Below are 22079 nucleotides of genomic sequence, written 5' to 3' on the forward strand. Positions count from 1 at the left end.
AGCATACATTAAATAATCGGGGGGTCAGGATGGATAGGGTGGACGTTGTTTTAGGTGCGCTTGGCTTGAACAGACCGTTTCTACCGCCAGCGCTCCTATAAACAACAGCTGTTTACATATAATGGGGAATGAATGGGGAAGTATCTGGTACCGACAATAATCAGAAGATCCATTGTGTACACTGGATTTTGTGAAACCCTCTGTTAAAAAGGATAATTCAGCCTGTATTGGAAACCAACATCCGTTTTTAAAGTACTGGGAACAATGAATGACAATTTCTCATATTGGCCTCCCATAATTCCCTTTGACTAAAATATTATTATTTTCAATATCATTGTAAGTGGTACTATTTGGAGTGTAAGTTATGTTACGATAGTAGCATTAGAAGCAGAATGAACATACAGGAAACTGATTCGTAATATATCTTAGAAGTAACTTTGACATCTTCAGTGATCATCTTCCCACATCTGAGGCAGCGATGGGTCAATAATCGAAGACGAATTGAAAACCATGGCAACAAATTCCCTGCAAGAGTGTTGAGCATGCCCCTCTGTCCCCGTACTCACAACACAGTACATGTGCTGGACTGTTTCTGTTCGACGACTTGTTCTTGGAACAGCACAGGGAAATATAATCTACAACAGACCGAGCACAGGGAGACCATCAGAATGAGCCAAACAAACAGACTTATGAGCATTTTACTACCGCTTCAGTTACTATTGACCACTAAATCTGAGAAAAGGCTTGCTTTCTTGCTGTTTTCAGCAATATTCCAGCTATATGGTGGCGGGTTGTAAATAATCTGTCTAGGCAACGTAATCCAGTGATCGACAGTACGAGCATCGATCTACGCAATTAGGATACGATGACATGTGTCAAACAAGTCAGCGAGCCCGACCACCCGATCACATTTGTCGCCTAATACAACAAGCATGGGTTATTGAAGATCAGTTAGATCCCCCCTGACCAACCATGGGCCATACTCTGGAGAATTCTGGGTTCGAAATTATAAACAACGGAACGGATCCTAACACGGGTAAGTGTCACAAATCTACACAATGTATAAACTTGTCTCATATACTTCCCATATAAAGTTTAGATTCACTAGTGTAAATGTTAGCCACTTACTTCAGTCAACTATTCTAAACTAGATTTTGCAAAATATTCCATACTGTTTAAAGGTACTGTTTACACATGAACTGATGTATTTTAAAACAAATTTATAATGTTGAAAAGATGATTGTCATGAGTTCAATAAATGATGAAACTCAGTGAAAATTGGCGAATTCTTAACAAAACTTTACACCAAACCGCAGCTGTTCACTAGCACGATATTTGCACATGGTTTTCAGCAATTTGATGCATGATCCTCGTGCAATTCATCTGCATAAGGTTTGCAGTTGGTTCCCCTAAGTTAGTGGGAAGATTCATCTTCAATATAACCACATATATATACATAACATATAGTGAGTGCTGTAAGTGAGTCTAAACTTTTGATGGGTAGGGGCAGAATTTATATTCTTGTGTTTCTCATCTCCCGACCGACCCTTATTTCATTGCCGACCAAAAGTAAAAAAAACCAACTTTTTTTTCATTCCAACACCGCCGACTCGAACCTAGAATGTACCGACTCGTCATATAAAAATGTCACACACACACACACACACACACACACACACACACACACACACACACACACACACACACACACACACACACACACACACACACACACACACACACACACACACACACACACACACACACACACACACACACACACACACACACACACAGAGAGCAGACGAACACGAAAACAAACATCTGGTCTGTTTTGAAGAATCACATTCATATCCCTTTTAAAGTGGGAGTAGTGTCATGTTAATTTGATAACCTTTTAAAATTGATGAACTATATAAACTCATTCAAGCACAATATATTTGTGATAGATACACTTGTCTCTAATATTTGTCTTTATATAAGGGCAGACTAGACTGTTGTTTCGTTGATCTTACAGCTACATTGGACTCCATCAATAGAACAAGTTTGATGTATAAACTTTGGAATGGCAATGTCAAAGGTAATTTTTTTAGATTGATTGAAAATATATAAACAAATGTTGAATCATGGATATCATTGCAAGGTGGCTACACACAACTGTTTGACTGTGTGAGCGGAATAAAACAGGGTTGCCAACTATCACCACCGCTAATTTCATTGTATGTTAATGATATTACAGTATTTCTTGGTTTTGATGAAGATACATGCATTGACCTTGGTCTCTGTCGACTTTTCATGTTACTTATCGCTGACGATATGTTACTGTTTGATAGCACTGTCCGAGGTTTAAAAAAAGATTGAATAATCCTGCAATATATTGTAAAAAGTGATCTTTAACCGTCAATATTAGTAAAATTAAATGTATGGTTTTCAGGAAAGGTGGTAGATTAAAGAAATACGAAAAACATGATTTTAATGATACCCAACTAGAAATTGTGTCTTCTTACACATATTTGAGTGTTCATTTCTCATGCAGTGGGTCATAGCATATAACACAAAGCACTTTGTCACAGAAAGTGTTAAATATTTTACGTTCCCAGCTATCAAATTTCAGAAAATTAACGTTATCTGTTCTTCTCAACATCTTTGACCACAAAGTATTCCCAACTTTAGCTTGCGGCTCAGAAATATGGGGATTTCATCCCTCACTTGGATACAGACAGAGTATACAATAATTTCTTGAAGCAAATTCTTTTTCTTGGTAGAAATGCACCGAATTTTATGGATGTTTATCTTTCAAAACTAGACAATATATAACAATTGTAAAATATTGGACACGGTTATTATACCAAATGAATACTGGAATATTATACCACACATACCGTTATCAATATAAAATATCAGAAGTTGGTAGACAATGTTGAGCCCATAATGTAAAACAATTGTAAAATAAATATGGTTTTAGTTATGTGTGGCACAGTCAGGATGTAGGTTGTATTAATAAGTTCTTATTTGATTTTAAACAAAGGTATGTATCAATAGATCAATAGACAATGTTTGAATTAATATGTTCGTTTCCTAAACGTATGATATAAAGCAGGAATAATGTTGTGAAGAGTATTTTTCAGTTGTGAATGTTACTTCATATAGAACAGCCCTTACTGAATGTAGGTGTTCAAATCACAGATTAATGGTAGAGAAAAATAGAAAACATCATACTTCTAAAGATCAACGATTTTGTCATCTATGCACTGTTCCCTGTATTGAAACAGAGTACCATTTCTGTTTAATATGTCCTTTTTTAGTGAGATTTGATAAAATTGTTACCTGAATATTATATTGTAAATCAAACATATCCTACATTTTATCAGCTATTATCATCCAAACACCCAGATCTTATTAATTGTCTAGCAAAGTCTGTATTTCTTGCCATGAAAAAAAGAACTAATCAGTTGCAATTGTAAAGAAGAATATGCATGGCACCCTCTATACATAGTGCATGCATAGTGTACTACTTGTATAATTAACCGGTGGCCACCTTAGTGTAACAATCTCTCTCTCTCTCTCTCTCTCTCTCTCTCTCTCTCTCTCTCTCTCTCTCTCTCTCTCTCTCTCTCTCTCTCTCGATCTCGATATATATATATCTCTCTCAATATCGATTGATCTACAAAGATTTCATTATTTAATATTTATTAATAGATCAATAGGTGTTATCTGAAATATTTAGAGTTTCCCATTAAAACAAAGGTTTACCTTCCTCTCAGTCGCTGCCACAAGTTTGAAGTCCAGAGAACGCGAGAAATTGTAATAACAAGTACAACAAATGAGAATCAAATTTTTGTGTGTGTGTGTGTGTGTGTGTGTGTGTGTGTGTGTGTGTGTGTGTGTGTGTGTGTGTGTGTGTGTGTGTGTGTGTGTGTGTGTGTGTGTGAGTGAGAGAGAGAGAAGGTTTTTTTGGTTTTTCACCGACCGACCCATGTTCAGAATTTGGTGGCTACGTGAAACACATAAAAAAATGATGCCTTATACTAGTATATAAACGAATTTTCATCCTGGTGATTAGCAAATGAATATTTTACGTGCGCTTCATATTCTGTACCGGGAATATATGCATTTCGAGATTAACCTTTTGCTCGATACACACCTGATAGCCGTCAGCCAACGTTTCCCCCCGCCTTCAACCAGCCCGTAGTCTACGCGCTCCTGGTTTAAACCCGCACCGCCCTGCGTTACTGGGAAACTCACGGTCTCGACGCTGAATATTGGCAGCGCTGAAACAGACGGTCGTTAATTAATGCACATCCGTCTAAGCAGTCTGTTTGATGTTAATGACTAAGGTCTTTACTCGTTGTGCAAACATATACATGTGAATAAGTTTGGTCTCAGCCTGTAGAATGCAGGTCACCACTTTGTTGAAACCCACGAGGAAGGATTCGGTTGGTTGGTTGATTGGTTGGTTGGTTGTTTAATTCCACACTAAGGCGTCGGCCTGTAAATAATCGAGTCGGGACCAGACAATCCAGTGATCCACAGCATACACATCGATCTACGCAATTGGGATAACGATGGCATGTGTCAATCAAATGAGCGAGCTAATTAGTCGCCTTTTACGACAAGCAGGGGTTACTGAAGACCAATTCTAATCCGGATCTTCACTGGTCTCCCGGACAGTACAAGTAGCTATACACACACGTACATACTCGTCACTGTATGAACGCCAGGGGCGCCATGACAACACATTTGCATGGAAGATTATTAAAATAACGACCAAACAATTTATCCTCAAAATATGACAAATTTTAAATACGCCACGTTCATGATGGTAAACTATTAAAGGTCACATAAACCCTAGGGGGTACAAATACATAAATCACTAACTGGCATCGTTATAAATGAAACCCCGTCATTAAAACTACTCATTTCGACCTTTAATTGACTTAAATCGACCTTTTTGACAACAGTGCACAATTCTCACCCGCGAACGAAATTTCAACCAATCAGAGCGGCGCGCCTCTGTGACGTCATATGAGGAATAGCTTTGAGAGCCGATGCAGAATTCATCTACATTTTAGGGGGTAAATTATCGTGTTTACAGGCTTGTATAAACCTGAAATCGTGACAATTGTTGTGGAAAATGAAAGCTATATGTTCTCACAATCTACTGTCATTTAATTTTGTCTCCTGCTTTGCCTAGTTTCCGAGTTACAACTTGTTTTCATAGACGATTCTGTCAAAATCGATTGGTGTCGTTAGGCCCTATTTGTATAATGACTGATCCAAATTGATCCCATTTCTGTGTTGTTTTACCTCGATATTTAATCATGTCATGTAAAAATCTGTTTGTATTCTCAAAACAGTGTCGGCCCATAAGTTTTCACATGCAATACAGCAATTAATACTCCCTCGTTGTAACCCGTGTTAGGTGGTATAAACCTACACATGTTATTTGTCATCATTCACTTGATGGTCAGTTAATGAATTTATAACAGGTATAATTAGTGGTAACACACTAAGATTACCCGACAAAGGTTCCCATTTGGCATTTCTTGTGTCTGGAGTAAATATTCAACATTATAAACATCGATCAAAGGATTAACCGATAACACGCTGATTGATTAATTATTTTTATCTTACACAGCGGAATTGTCAAAAGGTAGTGTTTATGTATGTAGATTTACTAATCTATACTGAATACACACTGTCGTGTCGGTGTCTGCGTAAAAACAACGTCCTTCTTTCAAAGGATTAACCGCCAATACATTGATTGATTGCCCATTATTGGCTAACTAAATTACTGTTTTTAAAGAAAGGCGGACATTATGCAATTAGTTGCCAGGTGTGCTGGCCTGTCCTCATATCGCCTACATCACCGTTTCGCCTACAGTCTTATCAAAACAACTTTATGCACCATTGCACACCATTTCCTGCCTATGTTACCCATGGAATAATGGACCAGCCTAAGGGATAAGAAAAACAAACAAATGTATGTGATTCACATTACTTTAATACATTAATAACTTTGATTTTAAATTAAAATAAATAAAGCACTTCATTGTCATCAGGAGCACACACAGTTATGAGTTTGATTGAATTGAGTTCTCAGTTTAGCTTGAGGATGTGGCCAACAGCATCAAGGAACTGCATCACAGACTTCACACCGGTGGAAAGCTGCACCTTGAGTCTCTCGATCCTCTGATCTCGATCACGGTCTACACGTGCTCGTGGTCTCCTTGCTCCTCCAAGTCCAAACTGTCGTCTTGTGCGCCTGTCTGCCTTCTCGATCTTCTTGAGCTCCTTTACGAATTGGTAGATGTTGGGGTGTGATCGGGGTATGCGTTTCTTCAAGCCAGAGTGGAATCCCTCAAGATGGTTGTTTGAGCGCGGGCCTGTGTTTTCGTGCTGGTTCCAGATGTGTGCTGGGAACTTGGCATCATCTTCAACCCAGGTGCTGGTGACGTAGTCGTTGAAGGCTGCTACTCTGTCGCCGTCGGGAGACTGCTCGATGACTTCAAACCAAGCATCTTGGACCTGGTTCAGGGGAAGGAGTGGCAAAGCAGCTGCTCGTCGAACGTGGGCTTGGACTGCTGGGTTGTTCATGTAGTCGCGAGACAGTCCCCTCTCCAAAACTTGACGCCACAAAGCTTGAGAATAATGGAATAGGCAACCTCGGACGGAACTGTCGGGGAAGACTTCACTAATAGCACTGATAACTGCTGCTTCATAGTCGATCTGGAATATTTCTGGTGAAAGTTCGATGCCAAGTCGTCTCACAACAATATCCTTCAGCAAAGTGAAAAGCCTAACATACGTCCGCTTGGTCTTGTTGGGAAGCTTGACATTGAGCCTGTACCGGTAGCCTGCATACAGTAACTGCTGTCCACCTCTCTGTGAAGTCACGAACTCAGCTCTCTGGAGATTTGCCATTTTGATACCGACTAAAGATCAGTGGCATGTATATATACTTTGAGAAAATTATGTTGAGATGACCCCTCATTGCAACCACAACAGACCTAATTATAATCTTTTTTACTTTTATAAGATAAATCTTTTGAAGTATTAATTCTAATCAAAACAATGGGATTATCTCACCCAGGGGTAAGCATAACCCCCCTTCACTAATATCCTTCACTGTATACTTAAAACAAATCATGTATCAATAGTAACTTCTCAATAGTCTTCTCTCCCATTTAGTTGCATTCGATGAAACTACAGTGGAATAGGGCCATTCCATTCCCTGAACAGGGTAGATGGGATTTGACAGGATGTTTATATAAGCTGTAGGCGAAATAGTGGTGTAGGCGATATGAGGTCAAACCGGTGTGCTATCTTGGGTGACCAATGAGACTATACACCAATACCTGAAAAGATTTATCACTTTTTCGTATATTAAACTGTTAAAAGACACATCATTTGGAACAGTTTTGTGGATATTGATGGATACATTCCTCGAACAAGGTAATGGCTTGATATTGTTCCTATAACTTTAATCTGTTTTAATTTTAATATTTGCATTTTGTTTTTATTCTTTGTCGTAGCATTCAACAGAATCATTGTTTTCGCCGTGAAGTGTAATGAGACAGACAACATGCACTAGGGTGTGTGTGCGAATTATGATTCACATTGGCAAACTATAAAATGTCTAGATATTACAGTTCTGTTATAAATTCACTATAAGTATCAGCAGATCGTCTGCTTTTTATTTAGTTTCAAAATGCATACAAGTGTGATAATAAACTAATTAGGATTATAAGACCAAATATAAAGACGCACATTGACTAGTATCTACATACTGGTGAGTGGACATTAACCATGGGAATGTAGCAAGAAATTTATCGCGCAGTATTGTGACTTCGACCCCACCTCGCTTCCGTGGAAGAAATCGTTATGTTATAAGTTGTGTCATGCAAAATCCGTTTGGTTATGATTCCAATACATATTTAACAACGAGTAGAAAGTAGTCTTGATTTTCTAACTTGATGAAAACAAACTATAATCTCATTAATTCTAACAGATTTTTTATTTTTAAAATGGCGGCGCCTGTCGGGAACATCCGCCAGTCTGAGGATAAATGGTATTTAGGTTTGTTTTCACCGAGTTACAAAATCAAAACTACTTTCTACTGGTAGTAAAATATGTATTTTATTGATGGCCAATAGGATTTTGCATGACATAGCGTATATCATTACAATTTCTCTCGTGGCAGCGAGGTGGATGTCAATATAATACTACTTACAATATTATTGTTACTTCGACCACAACCTCACTTCCGAGGAAGAAATCGTTATGTTACAAGTTGTGTCATAGAAAATCTTTATGGTCATCAATCATATGCATATTTTACTACAACTAGTAAGTAGTTTTGATTCTTTAACTTCCGTGAAGCGATCTGAACACAAGTAAGATATCGTTTCAGGCTTCCACAACGCTCGCTTCGCACTCACAAACATAACCCATTTAGCACGAACTGCGGGGTCCTGTGGAAATCTGTGCATGGGGACACCATCGCCCGACCCCTAGGAGCAATTGACGACAAAGCAACGATTCGGCATGTCGTCGTTGATGTCGAGAAATCATCAAAATGATGAGCGTGCTACACATTTTCTATACAACTAACTGAAAATCGTTCCTCATATGACGTCACTGCAGTGCTCTGGCGACAGAGTTACGTAAACTGTCTGTGGTTTCGTTGGCGGGCGAGAGGGAAGCAGGCGACTTTTTTGGCCACTTTTAATCGCTCGGTATTAATTAACCACAAGTTTTTAAAGAATAAATTTGGTGTTCCGCATAAGACTAACCACAAATCTTTCATATGTAATGGTTAAAAGAGTAACAAAAAAACAAAGTTTAGTGGTTCTTAAAACAGACCTTGTGGAATTTAATAATGTCTTAGAAAAATCAAGATTCATTAGCAAACTAATATTGAACGGACCTTTTTCATACAGTGACAGAATCATGTAACTAATTAATCAACTTACGACTGCTGGCCAACCAGCTTACAATTCTTCCCATAGTCTGATTCATGTTTTCAAAACCCTTTTCCCCGCCCCTCTGCGGAACGAAGAGGCGCGTTGATAAGACGGTACCAGCATATGACGTCACTTCCGGTGTGTTGACATAGAAGATGCGCAGGACCCTGACATATATACAGTCGGAGTTTGACAAGAAGTCGTCTGTCTTTTCGGAGAAAATGTCTATTTTCCCTGCAAGTGGAAGAAGTAATGTTACTTTGCTTTTCTGTGGATGTTGTATGTATTGTCGTATTGATTTGACCTTGACCTTGACGAGTCAGAAATTACGTCATCGTTACAACTATTAAGCAATGGCTGACTGTAGTGTAACGCCGCAAGCACAATGCCTAGTAGGGTGATATGGTGACTGTTAATGGTGATGGTGATCTGGCGCTTCACAGGCAGCTTGGGTTGTATACTCCCCAGTGAGCTGAGAAATAATGCACACTGATCAACTGAGCGGGGAAATAATGGTAGCGCTTTGAGCATACACCTTGTGTATGGAAGCAAGTACACTGTATAGAACATTATAGAGTCTGGATCTGACAACCCAGTGTTCGACTTCTTGAACATCGATCTACGCCATTGGGATATGACGACATAGTAATTAACATAATCGTGTTCCGATTGCATAAGGAAAATCAACACTTCTTTTTAAATAATTGAGAGACAAGAATGTTGGATAACATGTTACACAGAAATCCTTGTTTTCACCAACGTGCAGTATAACTATGTATATAACCTATGTACACTAACCTTGATGATCCCTCGACTGAATGTCACGTGTCTCTATGTTGACAACTCGGATACCCTGTCAAAAGAAACTGTATTAATATATAGTGCAAGGGTGAGAAGAACTGAAGTTAGAACAGAGTGTGGAGAGAGAGGGAGAGAGAGAGCGAAAGAGAATGGAGAGATGGAGCGAGAGAGAGGAAGAGAGGAATAGAGAGAGAATATCTTGCTAAATCAAATATGTATTTATAACTTTTTACACATATATTTTTTTTCGATGCTGTCGTCACTCATATGCAGAATGAAGGAAACGTCAGCATCTAATGAATACATTCATTCATTGTAAAATGGTTAACTGTAGCTTCAAATCGAATGAAGACAGGAGAAGGCGAACAGTCCCCAAAAGCCATATCATCTCGATATAACTGCGGTACTGAACCGCAACACAATCCTCTCGAACTCAGTTTTATCAGCTTAGGACGGATTTCCGAAATATGTTACAGTTTTTACGACAAAGGACATTGGTTGACTACTCACGGATTGACTTTGCAACCACATCCGAGCTTGTTCAACCATCGCAGAGAAGGGTTCAAATTTGGTGGATGATTTGGTTCCAGTGAAGCGCACCTGTCTCGGCTGAATTTCCTTCATACCTGAAGGAGGAAGAGGAGAAGTAAGAGTAGAACACAGTGACACCATGTCTTGAAACATTTGGCTTTAGAAAAGGGGTACTTGGATAGAGCAGTTTACTGAAGACCAATTGTAGGGAGTATCTTCACGGGTATGTGTTGAAAACAACAACACAAGGGGACTTACACACTGTTTCATTCATGGGGTGTCCTAATAGGTAAAACACCCTCATGATCTGCTTGGTTTTCCTGGCGCGCAGTCCGTCGGCTCCGTTCTCACAGTAGCAGGTACACTCCGGGTCAAACTTGCTGTAGCCGATGGAGTACTTCAAGGTCGCTGTCTCGATGTTCAGGATCGCACCTGAAACATTGACAAACATACAGTCACAGTAGCCGGACATTAAATGAGTTAGTTTGTGAGTTTAGTTTTACGCCGCGTTTAACAATAATCCAGCAATATCACGTCAGGGGACACCTGAAATGGGCTTCACACAATGGATCCATGTTGGGAATCGAACCCGGTTTTCAATGACCAACAAGCGTATATTATGAAGCATCCTTGGACTAAAATGGCGAAGGAAATTAGACACAAATGTTTGATGGTGGAAATTAATCAAATAAGAAATGAGATCATTAGAAGTGATACACATGAGGACGAGAGTTTTCTGGATGTCAACTTCTTTATTGTGAGGAACACATTCGGAATCATTCACCCGATGAAATTGCAAGAATACACTCCGAAACGTTGAGTTCGTCATAATAAAGAAGTTGACATCCATAAAAGTCTCTTCTTCAAAACGAGAAATGGTTACTCGATGGTTATGTCTTTGAAACGGGTATCCCAGGCGCGTTTGGGAGCTAAAAGATGCACTGCTGTGGTAACAGTACTCAGCGGTCATACCAAAAGACTTGGTAAATATGGTTCTTGTTGTTACCTGGCTGTCGGTATTGAAGGGATACAACCATGACGAGTTAGCCGCGACAAAAAACAAAGTTTACTGGTTCTTTAAGTATACTGAGTCTGAGTGAGGTATTCAAGTTGAAGTACGGCTTGCTATTGTAAGCAAGCACTATATAATCGAAAGACATGTGGCTTAAATTAGTACTAATGCACGCACACACACACACACACGCACGCACGCACGCACGCGCGCGCGCGTATGTACGTGCATTGACGTTGTTCTGCTAGCGCAGTAATCTTAAACGCGCCACATCATGTTCACTTATACCTTGAACTCCAGTATCGAGAGGTTTCTGGTGGCTAGCTATATATCGACTCTACATATCCCTATTTTACTCTATCCCCATGACCGGATTCTGCTGGACGTGTAGCTCACCGGGAAGAGACCTGACGGAAGTGTTGACTTTGCTAACGCACTCCGTAACACCTCCTTCTGGCACAACATTAACAACGCCAAGTTGCTGAGGAGGAGACCCGTCCATCTTCTTCACGAACCAGATCCTGAAGGATGAATGACGCAATTATATATCACAACAGCCTACTTAATAGTAATATTAAATAAAAGAGACAACACTCTTTCAATGAATAACCATAGAGGATCTCTTCTAAAAGCAATGTCCATTTTCACAATTCTGGCTTTATCATAAGCATATGTTTTTGGTCCACTATCAAATAGTGATGATACCAGGTATTCGTGACATGTATGTGAGGGTAATTGTTCATTTAAAAAAACCAGGTACGTAACGTACATTTTATAATAGGGAACTGTATCATTTTAGAAACTGATTGGAAAATTAAAATGTCCTCCGTATAAGGGTTTGAATTTTGAACAAGACAATGTGCAATATTTACCTCATACACCAAATACAATGACAGACAGTCCCACATTTTGATCCAGTATTAGGTACTAAATATATGAGAACAAGCAATGTGCTAGTCTACTCTGACATTTAGTCCCAGAAATATAGGTTTTTAAAAAAATATTCAGTGATAATCTAAGTGAGAGCCACAACACTTCTCTATTCTCTACTTTAGAAGCTGAGGCAATTTAGACTCGAGCCACGAGAACAGATTAACCGTGGGTAGACGTTACAAGGGTAGACAAGAGGTTGTCAAGTTCAAGGTCAGTTACCTCAGGCCCATCACGTGGGCGTTGAAGCCTTCCGCTGACTCGTAGTGTGTCATGACCCCAAGGTTGACCTTCGTCCCCGAGTCAATCTTCCTCTCTACTGTCTCACACTTCCAGCACAGGAGCTCCGGGTGTTGTTGTAGCCACACATTAGCACCAGTGATGATCGAACTGTCAACATACACGACATTTGATTGAACAACGCATATATATTTTTAAACGAAATTTAATTTTTAAACGAAATTTATCTCCCCCAACAGTGAGTGAATGAGTGAGTATGGTTTTATGCAGTTTTTTCCCCATATGGGGAATCGAACCAGGATCTTCAGTGTGACGAGCGAACGTTTTAACCACATTTCTACCCCATTGGTTTCTGCCCAAACAGATTCCCATGGGCATAGGCGGCAAAACAGCAATGGAAATGACATGACTGGATCATTCATGGGGACACAAGGTGTTTATGATGTCACAAAAACCAAACTGGTTAACGTGTCCTGCTCTCGACACTGACACAACTTGCCAGGAACCACACACCAGCACTCCTGCCATGCCACGGCAGTATTTGAATAAAGCAAGACAATCGAATAACTATACTACCAACGTTAAATGGTGACTTAACAATCAAGGAAATCGATAATTGATAACTATGTCAATAGCAATCAACAATCATCCAGTGGGAAACGATATCCATTGATAGCTTTATAGTTTATTAAATACGGGTTATGAAAATAGGGGAATAAATGACTAAATGTCAGTGAGCTTGTGAGGACAACGCAAATCAAATGTATAAGTAAACACAAGAGGGAGAAATCGATCTAACATCCATAAAATAGACGTTAATGGTTGAGTGTTCAACATTATTTAGTTAAGTAGTATTACAGCTGCATAGCTGAGTGCCAGCTTTACCTGGCATCCAATCACAGAAGCGACACAGAATACAACCGTTAGCAATATTGGTTGGTTCGTTGGTTGTTCAACGCCGCATTCAGCAATATTCCAGCTATATGGCGGCGATCTGACCAGACAATCCAGTGATGAACTTCATGAACATCGATCTACACCGTTGGGATACGATGACTTGTGTCGAACAAGTCAGTGAATCTGACCGCCCGATCCCGTTAGTCTCCTCGTACGTCAGGGTGGGTTGCTGAAGACCAGTTGTAACCCGGATTTCTACTGATCGTTACCATTGTTGTGAACCAGGCCTGACAATCAAGTTTAATAGCTGCCACGAATCTGGGGTCTGTTTGCGAGATGCTGTGTCTCCCCACCAATTACTAACGAGACTCGATCGTTTGAGCGTTTGGACGTGGGTTCGAATAAGCATTTAGGACATACTCGTGTACTATAGCATATGAGGAATGGGCAAGTTCTTATAGGATTTAAAAAATTCCTTTTTGTTATGTGTTATTGAATGTTCTAGCTATTAATACCAAAATGATTTTCCTTGTACATTAAAAGTATTACTTTTGTTATTTATAAAATAATTAACACATGATTAATACAGTATTGATCCATTATATTATGTTCCACAATGTTTATTGTTTTATAGCTATGAATTTAAAAATATATTCTGTTAATACACATATGTGTATGGCCTTTTTAAATGAGATCAGTACTTTTGCAAGTAGTATTGGAATTTTCTCCCTTGAACAATCTAAGATGGCTGCTTGTAGCAGACGATGCATTTTGGGGAGCATTCTTGTAGTGGATATTTCATTAATGCAGCACACAACAGTTGTTCAACTGATTGAAGAAATAGGAAGATCATTGCCAAGCTGCCGTAGTCTATACCAATGTACCCCCATTTTGTTTTACCAAGACGGATCATTATGTGCCGCCTTTAAAAGGACCTTTTACTGAAGATGTACATGGTGTTAACACAATACTTGATCATGAATGTGAGTAGTTGAGTAGTAGACACATGGAGGGACTTCTGGGAAAACAAGAGCTAGGCAATAATGATTCTGTTATGAGCAGCATTCAATGCACTAACAGACCCTCCAACAACAACTGCGCTTATGCCACTGTTTGTAGAATGTGCTCACTCAAGCTATGATACAACATTCAATGAACGTGGTAAAAAAAGCTGTTGAGCAGTTACACCCAGGTCATCTACCTGTGCTTACCATGGATCAACCACTGTATGCAAATGCTAAAACAATCCAGTGGAACTTTCTGGAATCATAATTATGGTGAAGCCAGTTTCCTTATATCATCTATGCACGATAGCTTTCAGTTCACACCAGAAACATGTCTTCCTTATCAGTGGAACACTCAGCACTGTACCACACATGTTGTTCTGGTGGATTTGTAGCACATACAACACATAAACGACCATTCCCTGCCACGGTACTAGATCAGGCTCATGAAGATGTCAATGCTCTTGTGAAAGGAGATGGATGGGCAGTTGGACTGACAGAAAACCCATCAGGATGGGTGGTTGCAGGACCAGAAATGTCTAGAATGATTCAAGAATTCCATTCAACATGAGAGTTTTGTAATAGAAAGGTTCATTAAAAGATCAAAACCTATAAAGCAACCAATAAGAAAGAACAAGCTGCCACTGAAAATGTAAACTCCTCGTCTTCCTATCTTATTGTGCATCACTTAAGGGTGACTGTGCTCTGTTTACCAGGTTGTACATATCATGCCTATCAAGAGAAGGGAACTTTCTTAGAGCATGAAAATCAACCATGGCCTCCTTTATTGTCCAAGATGGGAAGAATTAGATCTCGTACAGACCTTCTTGGACAACTTGAACATATACAAGCGGAGCCACCAGATGTCACTCCAGAATTGCCATGTAACTTCATCTTTTTTACCGGGATCGGGAAGAAAACTGCTTGGGATACTTGGAATGTATATCCTTAAGTCACCAAGCATTCCTGTCACTAGCAGATCCCCCAGCCTATACCTTTATTGTATTGTATTGGACAACGCAATGCAATTCCTTGAGCTGTTTGTCATTCTTTTATGTGACAGAACTAGTGTGACTTGGAACGTCAGTCAGATAAAAGCCAGACAGCATCTCTTTTCAAGACAGACACAGGCAACCCTCACCACACAAAATGACTGTATTACCCAAATTTACTAACGTCAGCAAATACTCGTTTCATCCGGCGGCCATATGAACAACGTTTGAAATCTACGTATCATCTGGCCGTCAGATTTACACACGTTTAAAGGGGTGTTAAAATAAACGAACAGTCGGCTCTGCATTTACATGTATTTCACAGGTGTGTAAATCTTGTTTCCATATGTTTCCTAACATGTGTAACAGATGTAAATGCTGTGATTGTAGGACATGCATTTCAATACCCTTGAAATCTCGTATGACCAGGGTTAGGTTTGTCATATATTTTGTACATGCGTAAATGGTTGGAAATGAGTAAGTATAGTGTTACAAGATTAGCGCTACTTTAACATGTATTTCAATGGTGCTGTAATGTAACTGTCACATAGGGTTCGTAAGATAATTAGAAACACATGGTGAAGTAATACCCATGACTGAGCACCACTAATAACGTGCGTGTCTTTCTTGACATACACATGGTGTCTGTTTAAAAGGTTCAAATATCGGGTCTATGGGCCAGAGCGATATGTATGTTAGGGAGTGTGTGTGTGTGCGAGGGAGGGGGTGTGGCAGTGGTCGGTGTTGGGGTACTGATAAGTCTTTCTGACCAATAGGTAATATCATTTATACATTTTGTAATGGTATTTACATAACAGTTTAAATATCTGACCTTAGGTACACTTCTTATATATGCTATACAAGGAGACACTGCTAATTACAATAAAACACAGACGAATGTGTTCACACAGACATGAACCGGTAGGTCCCTAATTTTAGTGCTCACTTGTATGAGTTATCCGACTGATCATAACTGAACAAATTTCATTATCTATACTTTCATAAAAGATGATTACAATGTATTAATGATTCCCGGTGTAAATTAATGTTGTAAATGTGTGAACATGCACATATTTGGTATGACCTCTTTTTTGATTCGGAATACAGGTATTATTCCATACGGACGTTTTCTGAAATTTCAGTTACCCGACGGAATATACTGTAGACATATTTTGTTTCCACCTCTTGGGTAGACTATAGGAAATTGTAGTGATTGCAATTAGCTCATAACTAAGCAGTTTCGATAATTGTTGAAAGCTTACTACCTGACAGCATTATGTTGCTCATGCGTTTTCTTTTTTGCTTTTGCTTTTTGCTGTCTAATTTGTTATACATTATATAATTATGTTAATCATTTTGGTATCTCAATATCATGGAATATAATATGTACTTATTAATCTATCAAAGTACCGAAACGTATTATCTGTATGCTTTACTGTTATTGGGTGAAACTGTTAAAAGTACCTTCGTACAGAATTTCGTGGAAAGAGAAACAGAATCAGTGGAAAACTAAATTGGATAAAGATCGCAAACAATCATTATTTATATTCCACTTTTTAAATTATCAGTGTGCAGATCATGTCACTAACATACAAACTGAAGGATATATGGTGACAAAGCTGGGTTCAATCTTGAATGTATAATAAATGTACCAACAGTATCAAGGAATGATGGGGTACGCTCGTGGCTAAAGCGTTCGCCCGTCAGGTCAAAAACCGGAGTTTGATTCCCGACAAAGGCACATTAAGACTGGAAATATATTATTTTGATAAAAGGCAAAGATCTTAATTTCAATTGAAAAAAAGAGACGAAGTAATTTGGAAGATTCACAGACTAACAACATCTATATTGGGGCTACAGGTGCAGGAAGCATCTTCAATTATAAAATCACATTTCACAAATATCAGATAAAGGTTTAAATGACAAGCATATTTATTGGTATCTTGCCAAGCTCTGTCCTCTCTCAATGCAGTATAACCAGAGTGCTGTGGTCACTACCTCCGGTGGCCAAATTCAGCAATCCCATTACTTTACAGTATTTTCTTACAGGCATATATATGGAAAGTTAACTTTTACGGGTATGGAAAGAGTGGGGGGAAACACGTGCAAAGTATTAGTACGCTGATATTATCCTTCAAAAACATCATATGTACAACAATCACTTATCATTTTGGCATTACAAAAAGGCCATATTTCCAGACAGCATAACATCACCTTTGGCTGGAGTTCCAAATAATTTGACACCGAAAGCCTGTCAGTTAACGCAAAGGAAATAACCCTTGTGTTTTAAAGTGATAGTCACAATGAAGTGTAGGTTGCCATGCATTTTATATTCTGTCTCACAGTCCCTGAACCACATTATTTTCCTTACTGTTTAGTCTGTCTCACAGTCCCTGAACCACATTATTTCCCCTACTGCCAAGCCCTCTGTGCAATGCTAAAGCCTTAAATGAAGCAAGTCTAGATCTCCTCAGGTCCAGGGTCTGTTAACATCTGCAAGAACCCTAACTCACTTTAGGGGTCGGGTTACAAAGTAAACATATCTATAGCTAACTGCCATGGCTCGCCGGACTGAATCTCGTGTCTCCCTGGGGCTCAATTTAAATGGGCTTGTTTTTTTCTATCAAAATTATATATATTCAGACACTAAGCGTTAGTCTATGTATTTTCCGATATGATGGAAATACTAATATTGACCAGATAAAATTCTAAAGGAGCCTTTCTTCAAGCAGTGACTTAACGCCATACATAGCTAGAATTGCTTAGATGATAGACTTCATATAAGGCATCACAGATATTTCACAAACATGGTACAGGACCCTTAGCCTCATTAGCCTATTGCCTCACCACTTGCGAATTAAGCGTTGGCAGATGTAAATGTTACTGGAGATGTTGGTCCCGCCAGCTGTGGGTGTTTGGTATGGCTCTCCATAACCCGAACCCTGCAGTGAGTTTTCCTAGAGACGGAAAGGGAGAAAATATCGTTCTGTGACTATGGAAAACCAAAATGTGGACAACACACCATTGTTTGGGTCTTTTAATTGTAAATATGATTCAAATAGCTTAACCTAGATTTCGATATCCTCCGAATGCACATTTGGTTGAAAATATACATTTATCCCGAGCCAAGGACGAATGTTTATATATAATTAAAAATGTAACAGCACTAGTATCCATTTTGTCTTTTGTCTTCTACCCGTCAGAACTAGATTAACAACTAGTCTCTGATATGAACATATTTTACAGAAAAAAAAAATTGATAGTAAAAAAAGAATATTATATAAGGAAAAGGAGCCCAGAGACTTTCTCCTGAAGCTGTGGAAATCTAGACTTGCCACATTTTGTAGACTTGCGTGGGCTTGGATATATTTGCTTCAGGGTCTGTATGACAGACGACGTCCCAACACACGCTCAGTCACATGTGTCTCCAGGTCACGGAGAATCAGTGGTTAGAGGCCCGTATCGCAATTCTCGTGCGTTTGCCAGGCACGTAGCAAGCCAATTTTTTCGTGTAAGCCCCATGGGCTGCAAAGCCTTATATTTAGGTGGTATTGAGGGCTTGCCCAACTTTCATTTTTTATGAGACCTGAAGAGTTATCGTTTGATGTTTGATGATTTCAATAGCTTCAATATATTGTGGAAAGACTATTGTGCCTGTATCCCCCCTTAAATTTCATTCTAGTCAAATCATATCACCTGAATATATATTCCTCATCCGATAAGGATGAGTTTTAACGTGTTTTGTTTATTTAATCTGAACATACTGATAGACATATAAATGCCACTCAAAGAAAGTTTTCCTCATCGTTAAAATTTAAGGGGAGGTGTGTGTGTGTGTGTGTGTGTGTGTGTGTGTGTGTGTGTGTGTGTGTGTGTGTTACGGACGGAAGTCTTACCACCATGGAAATTCGAGTGTGATTTCCTCATATACAAATATGTTTGAACATATTTTATACATGTCAGCTGCATTGATACAATACCATACATCGGGTATTTTTCGTGTTTTTTCTAAAATAATTGATAAACAAATGATAAATAAACAACTGCATTTCAATGATGATTCACATATAATCATGACTGTAACGAAACATCCTCATACATGTCGATGGAAAAACAATCATCACTGAAAGTTATGATATGAATAATAACCTGTTTACTGTAAATGGTAATGCTTTAATCAAAGAATATTGTAGTCAGTATGATACATAGAGGGATTTCCACTTTTTAAATGGAACGTGTGTTTGGCAAGAATTAGAAGAAAAATTATTTTTTAGCAAAGATCATGTGTATGCTCGAGCTGTTTTTTTATAATGGTAACTACGCCCCTGTTTGCATGTGTTGTTGACGCGGCATGGACTCCTTGTAACATCACTATTTGATTATGATTCACAAACACATGCCCATGCCCAGATACTTATCATGAAAACAGGTTTTTATGTAGGTGGCTTGAAACTCGCTTTTACAAAGGCCTATAGGTTCGATCACAATACATTTCGTTTTACAGCTTCTCCTTTCTTAACATGCTCAAGTCAAAACTGATTTAAATTCTAATCACAGATTAAAGAATAACACAATAAATAGTATGCCAAATTATCGTTACCATGACAACCCTGTGATATTTCACCTTATGTAAAAGAGTAATGCAGATGATACTGTCGGCTGTAAATTTTGATAAGTTGCTTCATCGCTATCAATGAACACTGGGTAGCTATACAATTATATGTGTGATCAAAAGCCATATGATAGATTATGTGGTTTCTGGTGTGATGGAGGAGAACTTGCGTCGCTAGTTTTCTCGATAATCTGAACACATGTATGTAGCGTGAAACCGGCAGATACTTTAGAAGAAAGTGTTTGCCCTACCTGTAACAACGATGTCCCGTGTCTATAAAAGGGATATAATGTGGAGATGAATGACATGTACTCTTATCTTGGCCCGTTTATGATGATACATACTGCGATCTTTCACAAGAATCCCTCTGGCTATCAGATTGAAGGTACGTTTTAAACATAACCGGTATTTCTATTATTGTATTTATAAAGTTCTTCGAACGTTCTCCATATACGTCCGTCATATACATCGCGCACTACCCTTTTCTCTTTTGATCTTCTCAAACGACTGTTACAAGTTCGAAGAATCCTGGTCAAAGTAGAAAAGTCTTAAAGGTCACATGCAACGTAAAACACAACTTTGCAGATTCTGATACCTTTTGGTATGGACTTACCGAAACAAATCGTCAAAAAATGCAAATTCAACTTATAAAGTTGAAAAATAACGCGATGAAAAAAACCGCGCGAAATCGGAGTTCAAACGTTTCACTAATTTTCCCCAGACTTTTCTGGGGAAAACGGGTTTCAACAGCTGGGCTGCGCTCATAGCACGTGCGCAGTGAAATAGGTTCGCGCAGCTTGGAAGCGGGTTGTCCGGTGAATACTCGGTGAAGGCTTTGGTGTGAGCTATTTTTCTAATGTTTTGTTGATATCTCACAGGCGCGAGCTTTTTATATGTTATGACAGTAAATTAACTGTTTATATAATTTCACCACACGTTCTTCTTACCGAGTCACTTTCTCAGTTCGATACTTAAAAGCAATGTCATTATTTAGCGTTGACAGAATTTCTAACTGTGATATAGATATGTCGTTGTCACAGACAAAACTCAATGTCTTGTTTTATTGACACCTGTGTGTCTGCCTGCCTGTCTGCTAATGACGATATTCAATACACAGCTACTATCACTGACCACATGCAATTTGAACTTAACACCAATCAGGCTATACACCATAAACAAAATGCATTGATTTATGGCCCGAGTTCGGTCTCTGTCACATTATGTAATTACACAGACAGGCAGGTGTGATAGTTTAACACATGACATGTTATGATGTCTGTTGATTGCAAAATGTTATACACAAAAAATGAGCATGTATTTACAAAACCCAACATCTCTACATATACACACACAATAAGCCGTGAGGGCATCTGCAAATGAACCAGCCGTTACACTTGAGTGCACACCCACCCACACCTCTGACTGGGTTCGGTATCCCGGCTGCTTCGTTTCTTGGGAAGTAAACCGAAGTACACAATATTGCACTTTTGATTTGCGATTGTACGCTTATAATTTTGTTTATATGTTTTTTCATAACCAGCAATGTATATTATATGTCATGAATAAGTGATAATTGTGTTTTAATTATGTTTGATTTTTTGGTTGCATGTGACCTTTAAGACTATTCCCTACAATTCTGTAACTTACACATTGTACCCTAAATGGGTAGAGCTTTCGTTCGGGGGGAATATCAGGACAACGATACAGTTATTTCCAATGTTGTAGAAAGATCTCCACTTACTTAGGAAAACACTGAGATATTGTATTCATGTCGGAATGATATTTTCAGCCCCTGTCAGATCAGAACTTGAACATGCGATGTCCGCGTCTGTGTCAGACTAAAGGCCTATAAAATGTTTAGCAACACTGGGGCGTAATAGCCATAGATCTTCTCCAAACAAGGGAATATACATCTTGTGAGAATGACTTTTTTCGACAGGGAAATTTACAGCAGTGCGACATCACAATTACTTACGTGATATTTACTCGCAATCTGAGTTATGGATCGTCAGTTTAAACAGGACAATATAGACGAATTTCACAAAAGGCACGGAGATCCAACATGTCTATGATATACTCAGAGAACGCACCCGC

General features: G+C 38.9%; 1 protein-coding gene across 1 annotated transcript in view; it reads right to left on the reverse strand.

Annotated features, from left to right (window-relative positions):
* Window positions 1–246: 246 nt before the first annotated feature.
* The window catches only part of LOC124270252, a 34336-nt gene continuing 12503 nt past the window's right edge, over window positions 247–22079 (reverse strand). The window contains exons 3-10 of the mRNA XM_046705288.1: window positions 12463–12630; window positions 11707–11831; window positions 10557–10730; window positions 10278–10393; window positions 9765–9819; window positions 8976–9200; window positions 4145–4271; window positions 247–635 (exon numbers count right to left, since the gene is read on the reverse strand). Coding sequence (XP_046561244.1) covers window positions 563–635; window positions 4145–4271; window positions 8976–9200; window positions 9765–9819; window positions 10278–10393; window positions 10557–10730; window positions 11707–11831; window positions 12463–12630 — 1063 coding nt within the window. The 3' untranslated portion in view covers window positions 247–562. The remainder of the gene's footprint in view (window positions 636–4144; window positions 4272–8975; window positions 9201–9764; window positions 9820–10277; window positions 10394–10556; window positions 10731–11706; window positions 11832–12462; window positions 12631–22079) is intronic.

This window comes from Haliotis rubra, unplaced genomic scaffold (genome assembly GCF_003918875.1).
Source record: "Haliotis rubra isolate DU_JTF1 unplaced genomic scaffold, ASM391887v1 Scf150, whole genome shotgun sequence".
Lineage (NCBI taxonomy): Eukaryota > Metazoa > Mollusca > Gastropoda > Lepetellida > Haliotidae > Haliotis > Haliotis rubra.